This window comes from Gymnoscopelus microlampas (assembly GCF_963454915.1).
Source record: "Gymnoscopelus microlampas genome assembly, chromosome: 16".
NCBI classification, from domain to species: domain Eukaryota; kingdom Metazoa; phylum Chordata; class Actinopteri; order Myctophiformes; family Myctophidae; genus Gymnoscopelus; species Gymnoscopelus microlampas.
This window is the reverse complement of record NC_139953.1, coordinates 5,678,242-5,702,790: the sequence shown is the minus strand read 5'-3', so window position 1 is coordinate 5,702,790 and position 24,549 is coordinate 5,678,242. Positions and strand designations below refer to the sequence as shown.

General features: G+C 41.8%; 1 protein-coding gene and 1 long non-coding RNA gene across 2 annotated transcripts; both read right to left on the bottom strand.

Moving 5' to 3' along the window:
• Positions 1–445: 445 nt before the first annotated feature.
• Positions 446–7,539, bottom strand: LOC311062776 (R-spondin-3-like; the record flags this gene model as incomplete). Its single annotated transcript, XM_084081995.1, has 5 exons — positions 7,261–7,539; positions 3,780–3,920; positions 1,926–2,075; positions 1,122–1,310; positions 446–450 (listed from the first exon to the last, which is right to left on the bottom strand). Exons 1-5 carry the CDS (start codon positions 7,484–7,486, stop codon positions 446–448), a joined length of 711 nt encoding a protein of 236 aa, XP_083938121.1. The 5' UTR covers positions 7,487–7,539.
• Positions 7,540–22,599: 15,060 nt separating this feature from the next.
• LOC311062542 lies at positions 22,600–24,250 on the bottom strand. The gene is made up of 3 exons (XR_014602510.1): positions 24,166–24,250; positions 23,777–23,823; positions 22,600–23,603 (listed from the first exon to the last, which is right to left on the bottom strand). It is a non-coding gene; the product is annotated as an uncharacterized lncRNA (long non-coding RNA).
• Positions 24,251–24,549: the final 299 nt, after the last annotated feature.

Below are 24,549 nucleotides of genomic sequence, written 5' to 3'. Positions count from 1 at the left end.
GAGGGGGGGGAGCCATGTCTTTTCAATAAATCAGAACATCAGATGTTATCTTATATAAGAAATCAATTGTTATTTCTATAACTTATAAGAAAGTAAAAATGAAGAACTGTTTTGGGTGAAAGTTGGCTAGACACAGAAAAAGATAGCATCTTTCATTGATCAGTAGTCCATCCATTATGCATTTCACATTCACCAATACAGTAGAATATACATTCATTTGGCTACATCAAGTTCAGCAACCTCCCAGAAAGGCATCAAACTACTGTATATACAGTAGGCTACTATAGTCAGCTGTTGATTTGTCGACCAAGATTCACATTAGTTTGTGTGAAGTTGCAACAATGACAATGTTTTTGAATTCATAGCTTTAGATTGATGTTATTGGAGTCGTCATTTGCCTCCATCCAGTCCAGCCATCACCATCTTCTCTTATAGCCTACCGATGTCAGCCTAGGAAGGAAAAGAAGAGGAAAAGAAGAGGTTAATATTGAACCTCAAACCACATTTCTTGTAGAATTGTAGATCGGCTATTATCGGCAAAGAGGTTTGGCGTAGAGGGGAAAAAAAGAGCAGACCAAGTACTGAGTGAAAAGTCAAGTTTATGACGTTTTAGGCGGTTAAACGTCGGAAAATACACATTAACATGAATCTAACATGCACTGATGACTGTGCTGTCAAACAAGTCTATGAGGCTATCTATGAAATCTATGAAAAAAGTTTAATCTTCAACACAATTGTATACAATATGTAGTGGGGGGCTCCCTGCTTCATCTCTCTCAGCTAGGGGGTTCTTGGCATTGTCGTGGAATTCTGGATCAATCAGCAATCGATAATAAGGCACATAGGAGTCGAGACAATATTCTAGGTGGTGGTGGTTATGCTTTATGTACATGATATCATGGTCAGAAGTACATTAACACTCATGTCAGTGGTACGGTAGTTCTGCCTGGAGCACAGGGCAGGGATCATAGTTATACTGTAGCTGCCTGAAGGACAAACTGAACCATAACAAGATAGGCTGTACCAAAACAATAGCTATTAGGCCTAGTGGATAGCCATTATCATTTCTTCCTCTGCATGAAAAAGGTTGAAGACCCCTCATATAAACCATTGCACTTTACTTGGACGCTTTTTGATGACACACTTCCTCCACTCCGAGACATTCGGGCACGGGCCGCCGTGAGTGGCGGGCGGCTGAGGGACCCCTCCTCGCGTGCGCGTTTCCTCTCTCCTCCTGTAGGCGTGGTGTGTGCTGCCTCCTTTGCGAGTACACGGTCCCCAGCGTCCCCACTCCCCTACCACACAGTGCACTGCAGCATGAGACAGAGGGGACAACATATGAGGGGTCCATGAGAAATGGACTCAGTGGCAGGAAGAAAGAAATCAGAAGAACAAATATATGGGAGTTATGGAAGAGACACTGTAACTTGTAAATTGTCTATGAAAAAACATTTTTTTTTCATAGATCAATACACTACTCCATCATATTACAGTGTCATAAAATAGTTGCAAGAAATAGCAGATCTACAACCTCACACCGCGTTGCAATGCGTAAATCTTTTCAGACGGTGGCCCTTGGCTAAATACATACTTGGGGGTCTGTCACAACCACTGAGTTAGATCGGGTGTAGTAAGTAATGTAAGTAATTCAGAGAGGCTTATTGTCGGTATCAGGCGAGAACGCAGGAGTCTATCCCGTTTACAAGCACTAGACCCCTGGGAGATGGATTGCTGAGGTGGAGCGCCACACCTATACCATCAGGTCCCAGTACTTACCGCACAACTTGCCGCAATGTGCTTCTCATACGCTAAGTTGGTGGTGCCCTGGATCGATCCCACGACATTGTGGTCCAAATGCGAGAGCTCTACCAACTGAGCTCTACCCGTCACAGTGGTGCTTGGGGTGCAAAAACCAGATCTCTCACCTGGCGGGCTGCACTGCATGAGCTGTACGTCAGCCTCCAACCCCTGTGGGCAGGTGTGATGACACTGGCCGTGGAGGAGGAACAGGTGTGGCCTGCACCTGGCACAGGTATCCCTCTCCTCCTCACACAGCTGGCAGCCTGACGGACACTCTGTGAGAGAGGAGCACACGCAGTGGTGTAGAGTGACCAGTTGTGGAAAAAGTGGTCAAATGTTTTACTTAAGTAAAAGTATCAATACTGCAATGTAGAAGTACTCTGTTACAAGTAAAAGTTAGGGCTTTTAGTTGTAATGTAATTTTATGTAATCTAATTTGACATTGCTGTATAGTACGTTTACTTAACCTCCCTGGCATCCATACAAGCTCAGTGCTTAATGAGTCTTCCAGTTTAGTAGACCTTGTATTGTGAATTTGTATTTCCATGCACTGTTGTTCTCATGTCTTACTAAATACAATACATCAATCAATCAATCAATCAATCAATCAATCAATCAATCAATCAATGTTGTCAGTTACTTGGAAGTCGAATGTCAAGAATTTCCATAGAAATAGGAGTTAGAATTTCAAGGGAAACTGTACCGGTTTACCTGGTTGAGTCATCATTTAGGAAATGTGCCCATATCAATCACATGTGCTTGCTCATAAAAATGTTGCAATGAATCAGTTAACATGAGTTTAATATGGAAGGTTAAGAGAACAGAATAAGGGCAACCATGTGAAAGGAATGGATCAGTGGTTCTCAATCTTTTCTGAGCTCTGGACCACTAGCATATCTCAGTTAAATAATGACTGTTAAGGGCTTGATCTAATTCACCTCGAATTAACAAATTAAATTAAGGCCTTAACAGTCATTATTTAATTTCAAGCGTTGTCCCCCACATCACGCCCATATCCCCCCTCCCAACACAACAGTGGTCCCCAGGTTGATTCTCAGGGTGGTGGTCCCTGGTTCATAATCAGTTGAAAACCCATGGCCTTTTTTTTCATCATTGGCACCCGTCAGTCTCGAGAGACTATGGAGTCGCGCCCCGGACAGTGGCTCCACTGCTCCTGGTGCAGTGTTGGGTGTGGCTGAACAGACCTACTGTATGCGGGATTTACATTCTCTTCCACACTTCAGACAGGGGAAGACTGATGCTGGTCTGTCTGTCTGGCTTTGGGCCTCATTTTTTTTCGCCTCAGTCTCTTCGCCACGGACTGCTGGGCAAGCGTCTCTTCAAGCTTGAAGCTTGCTTAATTGTTCAACCACCATCGTTAAGACGCTGAATAGATTTGACTGGGTCGTTCACACTCGCTGTGCGTTGATCAGTGGTGTGTTCTACCGTCAGACGTTGTATACGCCGTACACAGTCCAGATTATTTTGGGAAGAAGCGTATACAGTCTAATAACCATTTCATCCATTGAAAACGCGAGAGCGTATACCCACGGCCGCGCTCATCGTATCGTAGCGTATACCCTCCGAAAAAACCTAGAACATAACACTGGCGTTGATGGCTTGTTAACGACCGTCATTGATTCTAAATAGACCAAGGTGTTGCTGGATTTGAATCCTTCATATCATTTGAAATAGAGAGGGGTCATTGACCACTGTTCTGCTGCACTAAAAAGGTACTGTATATAAAAAACAGACTATTTTATCAATTCAAAATTGCATGACCCTCCCTTGGATTCAAAGTAAAATTAGCTGACCCTCCCTTATACTAAAATTAGAAAGGCATGACCCTCCCCTATTTTCCTCCAGGGACCCCCTTCTATACATTTCGACTGGTCCCTTAGCTACTTTCCACCACTACTGCTAATAATGTATTCAATCAATTCAATCTATCAATGTTATTCCACATCATGTGGTCTTACCAGTGCACTCTCGTAGCGCAGTGTTTGGCGCCGTGCCCTCCGGACAGCTGTCCCCGCACCTGCCCCGGAACAGGAAGTGTCCGGGGTGGCAGCGCGTGCAGAAATTCTTGTTAAAACAGGATGTGCAGTCCTCCCTGCACCCTGCAAGACACGAGAAGGGTCACAGTATGTCAGGACACTCATATAGAGTCATAGGATTCACCATATGCTGCACATTCAAGATTTCATAATGCTTTAATACCAGTGGTTTTCAAAGTGGGGTCCGGGGACCCCCAGGGGTCATTGAGGGTGTTCCAGGGGGTCCCCAGCTAAATGTTTATAGTAGGATCTACAAGCTCACAATGCGTCATAAGCTTGTAGATCTTTTTTTTCTTTTTAAATCTTAAAAAAATGTAAGGTCAATCTTGCATGGGGTCTCTGGCACAGCATCTTTTCAAATGGGGGCCCATGGCCAAATATATATTAATTTGGTGGTCCTTGACATTGAAACGTTTGAGAACCACTGTTTTATACAGTACCATAGTAGCTATATTAGTGGACGAGTTAAAGGGTTACGGCCACACACGTCACGTGCAAATTGGGGTCTTCCATCCATCCATCTTCTACCCCTTATCCTGAATCGAGTCACAGCGAACAGTTCCAGCAGGGAATCCCAGACTTCACTATCCCGGGCCACATTAGCTATACATCTAACGGGGTGATCCCGAGGTACTCCCAGAGGCCATAGGCGGCGGGTAATGAAGGCTAGGGTAGGCTAAGCCTTCCCAAATGTTATCCTGGAAATTTTTTGAAATTGAGCAAATTATATATAATAAATGTGCGCAGCATTATATATTGTGTGTGCTGTCGCTGCAGCCCCCTGGTGACAATCACGCCTACCCGCCGATCAAAGGAGCACCCTCTCCGCCCCCTCCCTTCAGCAGAAAATAACGTGCATTACTGCGTTCACATCAGCGCAGGCTGCGCAGCACTGCTTGTCACCCTATAACCGAAATAAACTTAATAAAGTAACCAAAAAAGTAACTTTATCCACGGGAAACCCGAAAAAAATCGGGTTTCAACCCGAAAAAAATCGGGACACATGCACGCGCGCTGCGCGCGCGTGCATGTGTCCCGTACTAGCCTTCCCAAATGTCGGACTCACCCGCCGCCTATGCCAGAGGCCAGGATGAAGATATAACAGGCTCTGATGTGCATAACTGTAATTCTGTGTTTCCAGAAGGTGGCATGCTTGTTTCCTGTTCATTTTCCCATATAGCTGCGTTTGATTGGCTCAGTACCATGTTTGAACCAGCGAGACACACAAGACACCTTCACAAGTGTTTCCACCAGTTCAGTCGGCTGCCGGGCCAAATCAAAATGATGCCATGGGAAAATGAACCAGAACAACCGGAAACCAGTAGCCTGCCTCCAGCCCCTGAATAGGCTCTATGCACAGCAGCCATATTATCACTTCCTTCACAGGTGTTACCAATGATACTAATGAAGGCTCTGTTCCATTTAGTGTAGCACAGTGGTTTCCACGACCCCCATAACTCTGAGAGTGTACAAATGGAACCAAATGGACCCTTACGGGTCCATTTGGTTCCATTTGTACACTCTCAGAGTTACACACCTGTAAGGGGCCATTTGGAAGCCCATGAGGGTCCCTGGACCCCAACTGTAGACCCACTGGTGTAGCAGAGTGTTTCCAGTGAGCCAACATGCACAACATCAGCACCCTGACTCTGTTTGACCAGAATGGAACAGAGCCTTCATTAGTATCATTGGTAACACCTGTGAATGTCTTCATAATATGCCTGCTGTGAATAGAGCCTATTGCTAGCCTCTCATTCAGTGTCTGGTGACGCTGTCGACGGCCGGGTTTTCTCGGTTGAAAATCTACCCGGCGGCCCGGCCCAATTGAGATCGGGATAATCCAGTATGAACCAATCTTCAAAGAGTCCCACTTTGGCCACGCCCCCATCTCAGAAAACGGCTGCACTGAGAGGGCTTGCCTTTCACACTGAATAATGGAGTGAAACGAAATGAAAATTCAGGCTGAGTGTCAGGCTAGGAAACCAGTGGTGTAAAGTAACTAAGTACATTTACTCAAGTACTGTACTTAAGTAAAATTTTGAGGTATTTTTTTTACTTTACTGGAGTATTTCCAATTTTCAGTACTTTTACTTCTACGCCACTACATCTCAAAGGCAAATATTGTACTTTAACTCCACTATAATTATTTTTAGTTAGTTACTAGATTTTGATTATTATTACAAAACATACAATAACCACTTCAGCCCTATATACATTTCGGCCATTTGAAAATAGCCGATCTACAAGCTCGTAGATCTGCTTGTAGATCTGCTATTTTCAAAAAGATTTTACACATTTGAAAAATTGTGAAATGGGACATTCTGCATAATGACTACTTTTACTTTTGTACTTTAAGTATATTATGATATGTTTCACTCAAGTAAACTTTTAATTCCTGACTTTTACTCGTAACAGAGTATTTCTACATGATGGTGTTGATACTTTTACTTGAGTACTTTTTCCACCACTGCCGGAAACACAGGTATGCCACGTTCTGGTAACCCGGGACTATACATTTGTTTTTGAGCCTGTTCCCACATCTGCTCCTGGTCTTTCACGTGGCGCCCTGCAAGGAGGCATCTGTATTAGATGCCCCCAACCACCTCAATGTATCTGTGATCTTGTTCTTTCAGTCATAACACACATTTCATGACGATGATGAGGTGAGAGCAGGAGTGAAGACTTGACCGGTGGTTTGAGTGATTTTTGCCTTCTGTCTCAGCTCTCTTTATAAAGGGATAGTCCTACTTCCGTTTCAAACATGTTTGGGGTCATTTTAAAGGAGAATTTCACCCGACGGGTTTCTCACTTTTCTTATGATGTTATGATATCCTAGGACGAGTGGTACAGTAGAGAAATTTCATAACTCCATAACGGGTCCGCCGCAGTTAAAAACCCACGCCTATGGTCCTTGCTCTAAATCTCGTATTTTTCTTTTTTCCGGGAGAGATCTGATGTTGAGTGCTAAAATCGTATATATACCTTTTTGCAAATACACCCGTGGAGTGCCAAAAAGGTATATATACGTTTTTTTATCTTTTTGTTTTTTTTGTTTCTTTCTTTCCGCGGGGCTAGAGCAGCTCTGGAATCACCCTAGGCGATTCTGAGAAGGAAGGGACAGATGGATCACCGTGTCAAAAAGATGGCTCCCCATCCGCTTCCGTTCTATTTCCTCACGTAAGTCACGCTTTTGCGACACTTCCGGTCGGGCGCCGGAAGATACTTTAAGTATCTTTTGATACCAATACTTTTGTACTTTTACTCAAGTACATTTTGAATACGGGACTTCTACTTGTAACAGAGCACATCTACATTGCGGTATTGATACTCGTACTTAAGTAACAAACGTGAGTACTTCTTCCACCACTGTAGAGGAGAACAACAGTGCAATACATATACTTACTGGTGCAGGTGCTGATGTGGGGCGAGCGGACGCCGTAGTGGCCTCGGGGACAGGAGGACAGACACGCTCCTCTCTGCCTCGCGCCGTCCCACTCCAGGTGGAAGAAGAGGCGGGGCTTACAGGACAGACAGCCGTTGAGGGCGGAGCACGTGACGCAGCCAGGCTGACACAGCCTGCTCACTGTGGAGCCTCCTGGGATGGAATATAGAGTCACAGGCATAGACATATAAAGGTAGACGCCTCCTCCGGCTCTGAGGCGTCTGTATCTCCGGCGCCATTTTGGAGAAGGCAAGCTTCCTGACTACTGGCCAATCACAGCGCGTCTTTTCCGGGACTTGACAGAATCTAGTGGTATAAAAATATAACAGGATATTTGTATACAACTAGATTCTGACAAGTCCCGGAAAAGACGAGCTGTGATTGGCCAGTACAGTAGTCAGGAAGCTTGCCTTCTCCAAAATGGCAGCTGCAATACAGGTCGCTCCAATGAACTGCGGAGGCCAGTGAGGTTGGTTTCTATATCTATGGTCACAGGTGCAGAAAGTGATTTTTTGTTTTGTTTTGCTGCTAAAATGAGTGTTAATATAGCTCTATGCTCTGTAGGCAATCATTATAGAGTGTTTGTTCAGTAACAGGGATCAGTAACAGTCTCTCCAGCTCTTTAGTAAACAGAACATGCATTTTCAGCAGTGGTGTTTAAGTAACTAAGTACATTTACTCAAGTACTGTACTTAGGTGCAATTTTTAGGTATTTTTTACTTTACTGGAGTACTCAGAGGCAAATATTATACTTTTACTCCACAGTCTCCACTACAATTATTATTACAAAACATATAACCACTTAAACCCTAGCCTGGTAATCCATCCCCCTTCCGGAAAGCTCATTTGCATTTGATTTCAATTTGTGAATGTGAACTTGTAGATCTGCTATTTTCAAAAGATTTTCATGCATTTTTTAGATTTGAACATTTTTCAAATGTGAGGTATAATGAGTACTTTCTACTTTTGGTACTTTAAGCACATTTTGATAGCAATACTTTTGTACTTTTACTCAAGTACATTTTTCATCTCTGACTTTCACTTGCAACAGAGTATATCTACGTTGCAGTATTGATACTTTTACTTAAAGTAAAAAATGTTAGTACTTTTTCCACCACAGATTTTCAGGTCAGTATCCAATCGAGAGAGAGAGAACTCATACAGGATACAGGATAAACAAAGTAATGAAATAAATACATGAGCAGACACAATTGGAACAAAATTGAAGCCAATAAATGGATATACTCTCTCCTGATTGGTTGAGATTGGTCACCCACCTGAAAATGTATTCTGTTTATTAAAGAGCTGGAGAGACGAGGAGACCCCCGTTCCTGAAAAAAACACTCTATGGCAATGATTACTATCAGAATAATTATAGAGCTTAAAGGAGTATTTCGCCCCAAAACATGGTTGTTTTCTATCAATTACACACCCCATAAAGCATTGAATTCATGGAGATTTTTTTTTTTTGTCGCATTCCTAAGCCAATAACCTGATGACAGGCGGTCTCTCCGGTAGGAGACTCAAAGAGTCTCTTTTGAGTCTCCTACCGGATACATTAGCATCTTTCCGCCGGATAAAAAATTATTGATGCCACAAAAAACCCCAAAAATCTCCTTTTTGGGTCTCTCATTTTTTTGGGTGAACTACTCCTTTAAACCATTTAAAGGAGGGGCCTAGTATAGAGCCACGGGCCGGGGGACCTCCGGTCAACTAATGTATATAGCGTTTAATTGGTTAACCCTTGAAGTAAAGGGCTATCTTCAATTTATAGCCCATCGTAAACATTTCAGCCAATAATCATGAATCATGGCTTTTACTGTATGGCAGTCCGAGATTAACGTCGGTCCCTCTCCTCCTTTACCTATATGAGGTTTTCAAACAATTTATTGTTTGGACATGGTTCTGACCCATGGAATTCCCTTTGAGCTTTACCCCCCAGAACCCCCCCCCCCCCAGAACTGAAACAGTACACTTATTGTCCCCACATGGGGTCGAATTTTCTGCAGTAGCAGAGGCAAAAGATTTAAAGAAGTGAATTCCACAGGTGCCCGGGATGAATTACAAACAATTTGTCTTACCGCGTTCAAGCCGGGAACGCACCTGTGTCATTTTAAGATTTTCTTCGGCTATTCAAAAATAGCAGATCTACAATCTACGAGCTTGCAGATCTGCTATTTTTGAGAAATCGTGAAAATTGGTGCAAAGCTTTGAATATATTATATATTGTTTAAAGCAAATATGTTTTAACTCAAATCTTTGCTTCTGGGGAGGTCCCTGGAACAACATATTTTGAGACGGGGGTCCGCAGCCAAATAATCTTCCTTCACATGAAAAAGTTTGAGGAACACTGACATAGAAACATACGATTTTCAGAACACTGTTAGGATTTAGAAGATATTTGTAGAATCCCCAGAAGCAAATATTTGAGTTACAAATGTTTGCTTAAAAATATATATATTCAAAGATTTGCACACATTTTCACGTTTTTTCAAAAAAAATACTAGATCTACAAGCTTATAGCTTATGAGCTTGTATATCTGCTATTTTTTGAATAGCCAAAGAAATCTAAAAATTACACACAGGTGCGTTCCCGGTCTTAACGGGTTAATACTTACGTTTGTATCGCAGGATCTTGGCGTGATCTTGACCCTCACTGAATTCCACGAAGAAGTGCAGAATCCAAATTAAAAGCGGCACCTGCATTTTCCCGCAGTACGACACTGGACCATTAGATCCTATCCTCTCACAGCGGCACGTTCACATTACATTGCATCCTATAATTCCAACAGAATAAACTGAATCACACCCCCCCCCACCCAAAACAAATATTCATCCCTGCAGGAACTCCAGTCTGTTGTAAAGAGTTTAGAGCAAATGTTTTGTTGGGATAGAAGAAGAAGGGGGAAAAAAGAGAGAAAATCCCATGTACATTCCATGAGATCAGCCAAGCCGGTAGAATGCCATAAGGAATGCAAACATAGGAGAAACTATCATATGATAGTCGCAACCCAGATCAAATGTAGAGGTTTGGGTTATAGCTGCTGTGGGATTGTCCTGTTTCCCACACATCTCTCTCTCTCTCTCTCTCTCTCTCTCTCTCTCTCTCTCTCTCTCTCTCTCTCCAGCCCTCCCTCTTTTTCTGAAACCCCCTCTGGGTCTTTTCTCTACCATGAACCATCCCCTCTTGTGACTCCTGTATGTAAAATGCTCCGTTTTTTTTAGTCAACCCATGGAGCCTTGAATTCACGGATACTTTTTTTCTCCGCATTTCTAAGCCAATAATTTGATGACCAGCCGGTTCCAGTAGGCAGCGGTTCCGGTAGGAGACACAAAAGGAGACTCTTTGTGTCTCCTATCGGAACCACTGCCTACCGCTCCGCTGGCCATCAAATTATTGGCTTAGGGAACTTAGGGGTGAACTATCCCTTTAACCGCTTAAACCCTATATACTTAACTTGACCGGAGTCCCAAAGGGGTCAATCCAGTGCCAAGTCCTAACAAGTCATGTCAAGACACTTGACGTGTAGAGCAGTTTGAGAGTGTCCATACTCTATAGCAGGGGTCTTCAACAGGGGGTCCGTGACCCCTAGGGTCCTCAGAGTTACTACAGGGGGGGCCGCCAAATCTTTTTTTTTTTTTTTTACATCAAGGGTTTGGTGTAGAGCGAAAAAAGAGCAGACCAAGTTTTAAAAAAAAGGTTTAACCTGAAACACAATTGTATACAATATAGAGGGTGTCCCTGCTTCATCTCTCTCTCAGTTGTGGGGTCCTTGGCCTGAAAACGTTGAAGACCCCTGCTCTATAGCCCCCCACCTGGCATTTGGTGGCAAGGAAAAAATAAACTTAGATTCCTGCACACCCCCCCCCCCCCCCCCCCCCCCCCCCACACACACACACACACACACACACACACACACCTGTGTTAAAAAAAACTCTATGTACTTGTAGATCGGCTATTTTCAGCAAAGAGATTTGGTGTAAGGGGAAAAAAGGAGTGGACCAAGTATAGTACAGGGAACTCCGTCAACTATCTTTATAAGGTTTCAGTGGTTATTAATAGGCTCAGAGATACAACTGCAAACAACATTCTCATGTAATGTTAGGTGGAGCTTATTTACAAAAAGAAACAACTAACACACTGGAGTGCGTAAAGCGGAAAGATGCGCAAGACCATAATCCACGTGTTCTCATTGAAAAAGCATTGGCAGATTCCGCCCCATAGGTAAAACAAAATTGTGGTGGGACCGTGCCCTTATGATTGATTATTTAACAGGGATGTACAAGCAATAAAATAAAGAAAAGAAAAACAACTTGCTTACGTTTTTCCTTTCATGTAAATCACACTCCACTCTCTTCAACCTATAGTTGTGCATAGTAGTGCAACCGACTTGAGTTTGGTTTGCTCTTGTTTCCTTCTACAGAATCTACACCAACTTTGCCAGATGTAGCAGATCTACAAGCTCACAAGGGTATAGGGTTCAAGTGGTTAACCCATTCAAACCGGTAAAGCATCTGTTTCATTTTAGATTTGAGCTACAAGCAGCATACGTTTTTCAGAAAACTCTTAGGATTTAGAACAGTGGTTTAGAACAATTGTTCTCAAAAATAGCAGATCTACAAGCTCACAGGGCGTCACTTCGTGCTGCGCTGCGAGCTTGACAGCTTGTACATTGCTGTTTTTTGTTTTGTTGAAAAATCTTGATTCTTTTAACACAAATCTTCTCTTCTGGGGTCCCTGGCACTAAACATTTTCAGATGGGGGTCCGTGGCCAAACACATCATTTTGGGGGTCCTTGGCAGGAAACAGTTTGAGAACTACTGATTTAGAAGGCATTATTATAGAATCGGCCTCAGGTCTTAAACTGAAGGTTGCATTACTATGCTTTGGAGGGACAGTATTTTTGATCACAACATACAACACTAGCCTTTCAGTGTCTCTGTCCATGCAAGCTGGATTGAGTTGTAAAACGATTGAGGGCAGGCAAAAAATACCACAGCACAAAAACTGCAATTCCCATGAGCCCCCACTTTGTATTATTATGTCCCACATCTAAAGCTATAGCCAACATCTCCCGACTTTCCCCCGAGTTTGGCTTTCATTGGTTCACCCCAGTCTGTACTTAGGTTTTCCAGTGTTGGGAGAAGTAGGCTATACTCAGATTTCTTTACTTAAGTAAAAGTATCAATACCACAACGTAGAATACTCTGTTAAGTAAAAGGACTGATTTCAACATTTTACTTAAAAGTATTATAGCAACACAATATGCACAGTAAAAACGTAAAAGCATTTTTTTTTTAAATGTGTCATTTTCTTTGGAAACTAGCTGACAAGCTCACAATATGAAGCAAATCTCTCAATGTTTCATAGTTAGAGCTTGTAGATCTGCTATAACTAAAACAACAAAGTAACTTAAGCTGTCAAGTAATTGTAGGCGACATGTCGGAAAGGAGAAATGCCCCCATTGTAGTGGAGTAAAAAATACAATATTTGCCTCTGAGATGTAGTAGAGTATAAGTATTAAGTGTTGAAAAATACTCAAGTAAAGTATAAAAGTACCTCAACATTTTTCTTAACCTAAATCCAGCATTTGTATTGTGGGGAAAGCTTTTGCACACAATGGCTCACAATGGCTCGCACTGCGAGCCATTGTGAGCTTGTAGATCTTCTATTTTTGGCTAATGTTCCACTCAGAATAGGGATGCTGGGGTTCAAGTGGTTAATGAAAAAAACATGATCCTATTCACCTGTTTGCTAGGCTGTGTGTTTTCCACTTCCTGTCGATTTCATTGGATATCATTGGTCATCTGACCAGTTTCACTGGATTTCATTGGATCAAATCGACAGGAAGTGGAAAACACACAGCCTAGGAAACAGGTGAATAACACAAAGATTTGGCGGCCCCCCTGTAGTAACTCTAGGGACAGACCCCCTGTTGAAGACCCCTGGACTAGACTGGATATGTTTTACATTTTCTTGAATAGGGCTTAAAGGACCACTTTACCCATTACCTTATCTCTTTGCCTGCCACTGACGAATTTGAGTTGTCAGTCGATATACATACACACACACACACACACACACACACACACACACACACACACACACACACACACACACACACACACACACACACACACACACACACACACACACACAGTGGCGGAGCGTCCGGGGAGGCCAGGGAGGCGGCCGCCTCCGGGCCCGCGACCCTGGAGGGCCCGGGCCGTCAGATTATAAATCGGTAAAATCAGGCAAAAATAAGAATTAAACAAAACCGAAATAAAGTGACAAAAAGCCCCCCAAAAAGTGGCGTGCGTGCGCAGGGGGGGCCTGATCACTGTGCTGTGCCTCCCGGCTACGGCTTTGAGTTGTTCCGCCACTGCACACACACACACACACACACACACACACACACACACACACACACACACACACACACACACACACACACACACACACACACACACACACACACACACACACACACACACACACACACACACACACACACACACTATATCAAATGGAGTCCGTCATGGCTCCAATGCATATACAACTGGGTGTCCTGTCCTTGAAATGAAAATAGCTTGAGAAACACTGGTCTGGGGGTGGGCACCCTGGGCAAGACCTGCGATGTTGGTTGTCTAGGAAGTTGACAACCGGAAACGGTTGAATTTGGCGGAAGTACCGCCCAAGGAAATGACGTTGATGCTTTACAAATCTGTTAACATTCTTCGTGAATGAAACGAGTGTTGTGATTGGTCAAAAAATATAGTTTCCGGGGGAAACGGAAATCCTGTCCACTCGGACTTCCTAGACACTCGATGCTTTAGGTCGTGACCAGGCTCTTCTTTTCGCAGATGAGTGAGGCTGGGACCGAGGTTAGGGGGTGGGGGGACTCTCCGAAAGAAATCGGCATCGGCAGTCGGACCCAAACTTCTGTCATCATCGGGACTCTTGAGTCTTCAGTTAAAATGAAAAGCAGTGATTTCACCACATCCTCGATGAGCAAACTGAACTCTAAGCCCTGAGGTGTGAGGAGATCTCCGGGCTCTCTGTCAGAGGGTCGCTGACAGGTGGTGATGGGTCTTGGACTTCCAGCGGGAACATTTGTTTGGGATCGTAGTGTGCAGCGCTGCTATCAGCATGTTTTGGGAAACTCTTGTGGTTCCGTAATACTCAAGCCACTTTTCTGCATAACAGATGGGGGACTTGTCAGTGAGTGGTGGGAAAAAGTATACTCAAATGTTTTTACTTAAGTAAAAGTATCAATGCTGCAATGTGGAGGTACTCTGTTGCAAGCAAATGTCTGGAATTCAAAATTGACTTGAGTAAAAGTACAAAAGTATTGGTATCAAAGTGTGCTTATAGCAAAAGTAAAAGTACTAAAAATGTTTGAAAATAGCTGATCTACAAGCTCACAACACCGTTGTGAGCCTGTAGATCGGCTATTTTCAAATAGCCTAGGTATAAAATAGGGCTAAAGTGGTTAATGTATGTTATCTAATGTAATAATTTATATCTGCAAAGTAACTAACTAAAATATTCAAATAATTGTAGATGTAGTGGAGTAGAAGTAAAAGTATAGACAATTGGAAATACTCCAGTAAAGTAAAAGTACCTACAATTGTACTTAATTACAGTACTTGGGTAAATGTACGTAGTTACTTTACACCACTGCTTGTCAGTGAATTCCCCTCTTCATGGAACGGACATGTTGTTCTCTCCATGAATAGTTTTTTTCACTCTTCAATCCACAACGGTGATGATTTTATGAGGGGAAATTTGTCCCCCACCTCCTTCCGATTGGCCAGCTCAGCTCTGATCTCAGCTATAGTTTTTTTTGGGTCATTTTTAACTTTATATTAAATCTTTATATGCTAACTACTAATTAATGACATGGTGCAATAAATGTAAATGCGGTTTGTAGGGTGTGCGCAAAAAAGACAAAGTTAAGTATCAGTGGTGTAAAGTAACTAAGTACATTTACTCAAGTACTGTACTTAAGTACAGTTTTGAGGAGTTTTTACTTTACTGGAGTATTTCCCATTTTCAATACTTTTACTTCTTGTCCATTACATCTCATTGTACTTTTACTCCACTACAATTATTTGACAGCTTTAGTTACTATACTTTCCAGATATAGATTATTATTACAAAACATGCATGAACCAGTCCAGCCCTATATACTGTACATTTCGGCTATTTGAAAACAGCTCACAATGCGTCGCGATGCGACGCATCGTGAGCTTGTAGATCTGCTATTTTCAAAAGATTTGTATACATGTTGAACTTGTGGGAATGGGACATTCTGCATAATGATTACTTTTACTTTTGGTACTTTAAGTATATTTTGAGGCCAATACTTGTGTACTTTTACTCAAGTAAATTTTGATTACCGGACTTTTACTTGTAACAGAGTATTTCTACATTGCAGTATTGATACTTTTTACTTAAGTAAAACATTGTAGTACTTTTTCCATCATTGGCAAGTATTTCAACCTCATACAGATGAGTTATTGGTGGTATTACTGTAAATACAAGGTGTTCTTTTTTTTTCATGGCAAACTGCCACAAGCCTTTGATCCACAATGTACAGTATCTAGGAGAGAGATTCCTGTGGGCCCTCGAGAATGTAATATAAGTTTTTTCTTTAAAAACTTGAAAGGATAGGAACTTAAAGTAGTTTCCTTGATCCAAGCTGGCCGCACAACCGATCCATAGGCTCTATGCACAGCAGCCATATTGGGAATGAATTGGGCCCCTTCCTTACTTCCTTCACAGGTGTTACCAATGATACTAATTAAGGCTCTGTTCCATTTAGTGTGGCATAGTGGTTGTCTTATTTTCAAGGACCCCCATAACTCTGAGAGTGTACAAATGGAACCAAACGTCCATTTTGTTCCATTTGTACACGCTCAGAGTTACACACCCACCATAAGAGTGTTTCTAGTGAGCCAATAACATGCACAATATCAGCACCCTGACCAGAATGGAACAGAGCCTTCATTAGTATCATTGGTAACACCTGTGAAGGAAGTAAGAAGAGGCCCAATTTATTTCCAATATGGCTGCTGTGCATAGAGCCTATTGAATAACTTAAACATGCCCTGAAAATGCACCCACTTATAAGAAGACAGTCTGAATGCCTGCCGTGTTAAGTGGTCAGATGGGTGGGCCACGGACACTTTTAACATTTTCAAGTGGGCCCTGATCCAGAAAAGGTTGGTAACCTCTCTAGGCGATCTAGGCGACGTCCTTTTTATCGTGATTTGATGTCCATTTTTTTGGTTCATATCTGACGTTCACAATGACAGATACCTCGCCACACTGTTTTTGTCCCACATGGGCCGCCGTAGCGTTTACAAGCTGACGCAGGGCGAAATCTCGTCTTCCGGAGGGACGCATCTAAAACAAACACTGTGGACAGTTTTATGTCCATATGAATGTCAGATATGAACAAAAAAACATGTGTAAAAAATGTGATAGCGCATGGACTGTCCGCTCCGGTTTTTAGCTGCGGTGGATTTTTTCCTACTGTAGGCCTACCAACTCGTCCTAGGATAGAGTAATAATTACCTTTTACAATAATATAATGTAAAAGGTAAGAAAAACGTAGACACGTAATTCTCCTTTAATTTATGAAAACAAAAATGGAGCTACAAAGGTTTCTGCCAGACACCAACAATCCTGCTTCATCTGTCTCATTCCCTTCGGTGATTTGCAGCCATCTGTATGGTGTTTGAGGGCGTGGAGCAGTAAGGCAATATCTCTGTGTGTTGATATTGAAAAACGCCAAATGAAAGCATGGAAATACAAACAAGGTCATGCTTAGTCACTGCATGGATAAGCAGAGAGACACGCGCGCACACACGCGCACACGCGCGCGCATGCACACACACACACACACACTCACACACACACACACACACACACACACACACACACACACACACACACACACACACACACACACACACACACACACACACACGCACGCACGCGCTGCGGCTCTTGGCAGTGGTGGAAAGTAATTAAGTAGGCTACATGTACTTAAGTACAATTTTGAGGGTCTTTTTCTTACTGGAGTATTTCCAATTTTCAATACTACTCCATTACATCTCAGAGGCTAATAGTGTACTTTTTACTCCACTACAATTACTTGAAAACTTTAGCCACTAGTTACTTTGTAGATTTGGAATGGATTATTATTAGAAAACATACATTAACCACTTAAGCCCAATATATATTTCAGCCATTTGAAAACAGCTGATCTACAAGCTCACATTGTGAGCTAGTAGATTGTCTGTTTTCAAAAGATTTTTATACAATTTGGAAACCGGGACATTCTGCAAAATAAGTACTTTAACCCATTTTGGGCAGGAACCCCTATTTGTAACTATACCTTTCAGGACAGGGTTCCCGTTTTTAGAATCAGCCTCAGGTCTAAATGGGATAAGTTCTGGTACTTTTACTCAATTAAATTTTGAATGCCGGACTTTGACCTGTAACCGAATATGTATACAGTGTGGTATTGACACTTTTACTTTAAGTAAAATATACGAGTACTTCTTCCATCACTGAAGCAGAGAGGCAGACACACACACACACACACGCACACACACGCGCGCGCGCACACACTCCAAACCATGTGTCTTTTCTTCAGCAGAACATCTTCAGGATGAGCTGCGGCTCATCTCTGTTGGTTGTCTGCCTGTCTGGATGCGTGTCAAAGGAGGACTCAGCAGGAGTTTGCACGGCAGTTTACAGAGTGCTTGATTTATCTGTGAGAAAGTGGAGGCTGGCTGGACGTGGCTCGGCTCGGCCGGCCTAAATTATCAACAGGTGCTCGGACTCTCAAGCAGTAGTTCCCCCCAAAAATGACTTATTTTCTATCAATTGTAAACCCCATGAAGCCTTACTGTATATTCTTTTTGTTTTTGTGGCATTCCTAAGCTAATAATTTGATTCCCGTCTCCTGCCGGCTAATGTATCCGGCAGGAGACACAAAGTAGATTCTAAATAGTATCTCCTACCGGAAATACACCCAGTCATCGAATTATGGGCATAGGAATGCCACAAAAACTAAAATAAATCCATGAATTCAAGGCTTCATGGGGTGTGCAATTGATAGAAAATAAGTAATTTATTTGGGTGAACTACTCCTTTAAGTAGCAATACCACCAAACATAAATACTCTGTTAGAAGTAAAAGGCCTGTGTTCAAAATGCTACTTGAGTAAAAGTACAAAAGTACTGGCATACTAAAAATGTTTGAGAATAGCAGATCTACAAGCTCACAACGCGTCGCACCGCGACATGTTGTGAGCTTATAGATCGGCTATTTTCAAATAGCCTATGTATGAAATAGGGCTAAAGTGGTTAATGTGTATTTTACGATATAATACCGATCTGCAAAGTACTAGTAAGTAAAGTTTTCAAATAATTGTAGTGGAGTAAAAGTACAATATTTGCCTCTGAGAAGTAGTGGAGTAGAAGTAAAAGTATTGAAAATACTCCAGTAAAGTAAAAAATACCTCACAATTCTACTTGGTCTGTGTCTCATGGGAGGGCTATGGACAGTCCAGAAACCTGTCTACCAGTGACATCATTGTTAGGCATGATTTTTTTTTCCAACAAGATTTCACTTTTCTTTTTTAGATTTTTATTAACACGAGAACAATGGCTTCTTTTATTGCATTGCAACTGTCCAGGAATAGAAAGCCTGCAGTTTCTATTAGCTTGGATTCCCCATTGATGATGTCACTGGTAGACGGGACTCTGAACTGTCCACAGCCCTCCTCTTAGAAACAGACCGAGTAGATTTTTTTTTTACCATTTTATCATGAGTATTAGTGAGGACCAATTATATGAAGATAGGTTGAAAAGCGGTGAAGTCGTCCTTTAAGTACAGTACTTGAGTGAATGTACATAGTTACTTTACACCATTGACACTCACAGTATACGGCAAGACAGGGCGACTTCTTTACTGTACTTTGTTAAAGGCAAAAGGCATCTTTTGATTGATTGATTGAATACTTTATAGGTAAAAAATGGAAACAGCACAAGGACCTTCAGGCTACCTAAAAGGATAACACAAAAAAAAGTCAGTGGGGATGAGTTTCCATTGTGGTCGTTGCTCGCTCCAGAGCAACCACAGGAAAAGAGCACAATAATGTACGGTATGTGCATGGACAGATTATGAGCCAAGAATCGAGAATCAAGAACATTCTCAGGTCACGGCGTGCAAACCTTTAAATCTTTATATTTTTTTAAGGCGAACATTTTGAACTCAAATCTTTGCTTCTGTTGGGGTCCCTAGCACAACATATTTTCAGGTGAGGGTCCGCGGCCAAATACATATCAATTTGGGGGTCCTTGGCATGAAAAAGTTTGAGAACCACTGCTAGAAACAACAATGGCGATAATAATAATCCAGGCCAATGGGGCCAGTGCCCGGGGTCCGCGACTACCATGGGCCCCTGGGGGGCCTGCAACTTTTCACTCAAATTAATATAAGGTAACCCTCAAATATGTGGGCCCCTCAATCTATACCGTACAAGAACCTCTCCAACATAACCGTCTGACTTTAATGTCTGTCTAGCAGAAGTATTTTTAAGGTTTCCTTTTATTACATGCAAAGAAATATCATATCTCTGCTGTCGGGCAAAAAACTGCTAACTCCAAAATGTTTTGGAGTTAAGAGGTTTTGTTCATCATTGATAAGAACAGCTGAATGGACCTCCAAGCTCACACAATGAGGTTGCAGGTCAAAACGGGGTGGAGCCTGGAGTCAGCAAAACCAGCTAACTCCACCCCCCTTTGGTGGAGTTAGCTGCTTTAGCAGAAAGTTTGAGGATCCAATGGAGTTAGCTGGTTTTGTCAGAAGTGCTTTTTAATACTTTTCATCGGTTCAATATGTTTTTAACCAACACACGGACGTAAAGGGTGTTCAATAGCACTGATTTATGGGGAAAAAAATCAAAAAGATGAAAAATGGAGTTCGCTGGTTTCTGCCAGACAGCAACGATTATATACTAGCTTATAGACTGTATGATGAATGTCTACATGTGCTCTCTTGACCCATGAATGCCTTACAACTCGTATAGTAGTGTGAGTTTGCAAGGGGGGGGGGGTGGGGCGGGCTCCATAAATCTTTATCGCCCCCTTCCTCCCTTCCTTCAGAGTTGCACCCAAAACCCACCTCTTCAAAGTAACTTTTCCCAGCTGAGCTCCAGTTAAGATGTCTAACCCATGCTTAACCTTTCATCTATTTCAGTCTCGAACTCGTCTCTTTTTATTGTTTAGGCTGTTTTCCTAATAAATGTGATTCCCTCCTTCTCTTTTATGTAAAGCTACTTTGGTATATAGGCCTACTTACTGTAGATAAATCTGAGCTATTATTATTAATAATCCATCCCTGACTGTATGTGCACCTGGGCCACAGGCAGGACCAGTTGAAAAGGAGAGCATTGTGAGCTTGTAGATCTTGTATTTTTGGTATTTTCATTTAACCAGTTAAACCCTATATATATATACTTAGTTGACCGGGGTCCCCCAGGGCTCTATACTAGGTACACTAGTATTTCTCTACACAAAATCTCTTCGCCCCCAAAATAGCCGATCTACAAGCTTGCATTGCATTGTGAGCTTGTAGATCGGCTGTTTTCGCTGAATGTTAGGCCCAGATTAGGGACACCCAGGTTCAAGTTGTTTTTAAAAGCCATTTCGCAATAGGGCAACCATTTCGCAACCATAGACAGAGGCTGGTTGGTTGGGGAACTCCTGGAATAACCAATGCATTTCGTGACCATCTAAAACGTAACTAAATTAGATAGATTGAGTAATAGACGGATTAGTGGTGTACAAACTGTGGTTTGCACATATGCATGAATAGACTTTAATGACTTGACTTATGACGGACATAACAGTCAGTGGTGGAACAAGAAGAAATGCTATGTTACAAGTAAAAGTCTGGTATAAAATATGTACTCGAGTAAAAGTACAAAAGTATTGGTATAAAAATGTACTTAAAGTGCCAAAAGTAGAAAGTACTCATTGTGCAGAATGTCACATTTAACAAGTTTTCAAATGTATGAAAAACTTTTGAAAATAGCAGATCTACAAGGTCACATAATCTACAAAGTAACTAGTAAATAAAGTTTTCAAATAATTGTAGTGGAGTAAAAGTACAATATTTGCCTAGAAGTACAAGTACGAAAAATGTAAAATACTCCATTAAAGTAAAAAAAAAAACAAAAAAAAACATGCACTTAGTTACTTTCCACCACTGCTAACAGTTTATGGCATAATGCTGCCGTATTTGTATTTGTATGATGATGCTGCTATTTGAAGTGGGCGCACTAAACTAAATGTTGTTGTACTCTGAATACAGCAACAATAAACATCTTTCATGGTTCACCAGCAGGTATATCTGTTTTGTCGTGGAATAGTTAAAATGCAGCAACATCAGAATGGCAATATGCCAATACTTCTAGATAAGTGTTCATTTTTCGCTGCCTTGAGTCAATTCTATGTTTTTTGCTGATAATAACATAACATGGTGTTTACCGGTATGCATGTACGGACAGCAGGCTTTGGTGTGCCTTCGGAAAACTATTACAACAACAGTTTACGGGAAGAAGACCTCATATTTGATCAAAACATGGTGTGGTTTGTCCTGAATCAAATGCCCTGAAAAAAAAAGAAGAAGAAAAAAAAAAGCCTCTGGTGTTTTGTTTTGTTTATCGTTTTGGCTTTTTCAAAGTGTACAAACTCTAAAGCCCTTTGCCAATAAAGTCAGCTTTGTTTTGCAAACACTTTTTTTTTGTCCTGTGTCTGTGGCCTGGCAACTCTGAGCGCCTCTGTGTTTCCCACACTATGTTCCATATTTTGATATTGTGATTTTTGTGATTGATTGTTAATTTCGGTAACTTTATCCTTTTCTGTAGCTTTTGATTTTGGGTCATTGCTGAAAAACATTTCTGCACCAAGAGATTACACACTGGGAACCATCACACATGCAACTATTTAACCACTTTCACCAGATAGTGTACATCTATACATATATGTATGTACATATTCAAAGCCTATAAACAGAAAAAATGTATACAAATTAGATAAACTGGCCTCGACCAAAGTGTTTTTTTCTCTTCCCACACATCAGCTAAAAGAAGAATGGCGATTCTCATTCAAAATAATCATATTTATTAAAGAAACACGTATTAGAGACGAGGAAGGACGTGTTTGTAACAAAGATTCAGATTTACCCCCCACAGTATTGATGATGTTGTTAAGATATGGGAAGGGAAAGGCCTCACAAGATCTTATCAAATATACTGTACAGTATAATGAAGAAGGAACATTTAGCAATTAGATATGGTATCCATAGCTTCTATTAATATCTGGATAGTGGATAACATGCAATACTGGCTTCTTCCATTGTACACACGCACACACGTGCGTACAAACTATCAGTCAACATGTTTAAATCACAGGAAATGTATCAGAAGCCTAGATAATTGTTTGAATTTTGTACTGGACACAAAATGAAGTATAGGACCATGATGAAACCAGAGAAGAAAAGAGAAACAAGAAGAGAGGTGGGACCAGCCAAAGACGGCGCCTCCTCCAAATTGAACGGCTTCCTATAATAGCTGATATCGAGCAGTACCTTGCTAATTGTTTAGCTCTCCTTTTGGAGAGGCCGGCCATTTGAAGGCCCCTCACAACCAACTTGTGCACGTGCCCTGGGCTACCAAAGATAAAAACCAAAAGTTTACATCTGTAGCCTAGCTGAGAGATGGTCTGCTCTAGCTGATGATATTTTAGCACTTTGGTTAGGAGGGCTTCCTCTAAGCTGTAATCAAAGGTACAGCCGACCTCAAAAATGAACACCTCCCTATGGTTTTCATGAACAACAATGACATCAGGGGTGTTTATAATGGAGGACCTGAAAATAGAAGAGATATCTTTTGATATCAGATCCACTATTCTGTCATGCCTACTTATGTAGAGTCCCATCCCTAGAGTGGTTTCAGCTATTTGTTCATAACCATGATGTATACAGTGAGGAGCATGGTTGCCTGGAAACCAGATGGAGAGGTTAAGTTTAGATGGTAAAACCTGCAACCTCGCTTTCAGAGTAAAGACAACAATGCATTTGTCTAAAGCAACATTTTTGCACACAGAGTGAGAGACGGCATGGTCCGCAGCAGGGAGACATGCAGTCTTCCCTTGCAGTCTTAGCTCGGTCCAATGTTGCAGCTGCCTTTGCTGTTGTGCCCATGTGTTGACTGGCCCTAATTGGCAGAGAAACAGATTGCACAATATTAAAACAAATGGACCAATGGACCAAAATCCCCCAATGATTTGTTGAACTGGATATTTGCACTGAACAACTGACGGATGCCATACAACTAATGACAAATATAACATGATCCAATTGATGGTTAAGCTTTTGAAATGCACTTACCGATATCTGGCATTCACTGGTCAACCCCCATGCTGACCTCTGTGTCACTGAGGGAAAGAGAAAGAGTCAGATGTAAATAGTAGTTTTCTTTAGAAAACATATTTTTTTCAGAGTTTCATTCTTTGTAGGCTAGTCTGGAGTTGAGGTGAGTGGCCTTTATACACACCAATCTGCACACATTTCCCAATCTCTTATAATGGCAAAACATGCTTCATGGCTATATCTGGTAAGATATGGGGTGTGTTTTTAAATATTAAACACACACACACACACACACACACACACACACACACACACACACACACACACACACACACACACACACACACACACACACACACACACACACACACACACACACACACACACACACACACACACACACTCACATTGCCACGCCACCCACTGAGTCTGGGAGCAGTGGGTGGACGACCTGGATGGGAATCGCTCCATGTTGTCCACGAGGGAACTGGGATGGTTTCACTGACCTGCAGCATGGTTAACACAACACAGCAAAGCCTTTACAGGACAACTCCTACTTTTCCTTTGTATTTCCCATTAATACCTGGGGCCAATTCTACAAATGCCTCCTAAATCAATAGTTCTCACACTTTCAAGATTACACTTTTTTTGTTCAAAAATAGTTTGCTAGTTTTTGAAAAACTAACGCTAAAATCTAAAATCTAAAATGTCACAGATGCGTTCCCAGGTTTTAATGGGTCAAAAAAATATTCAATAGTAAATACACTAACCTGGGATGTCCATTGGCCTCC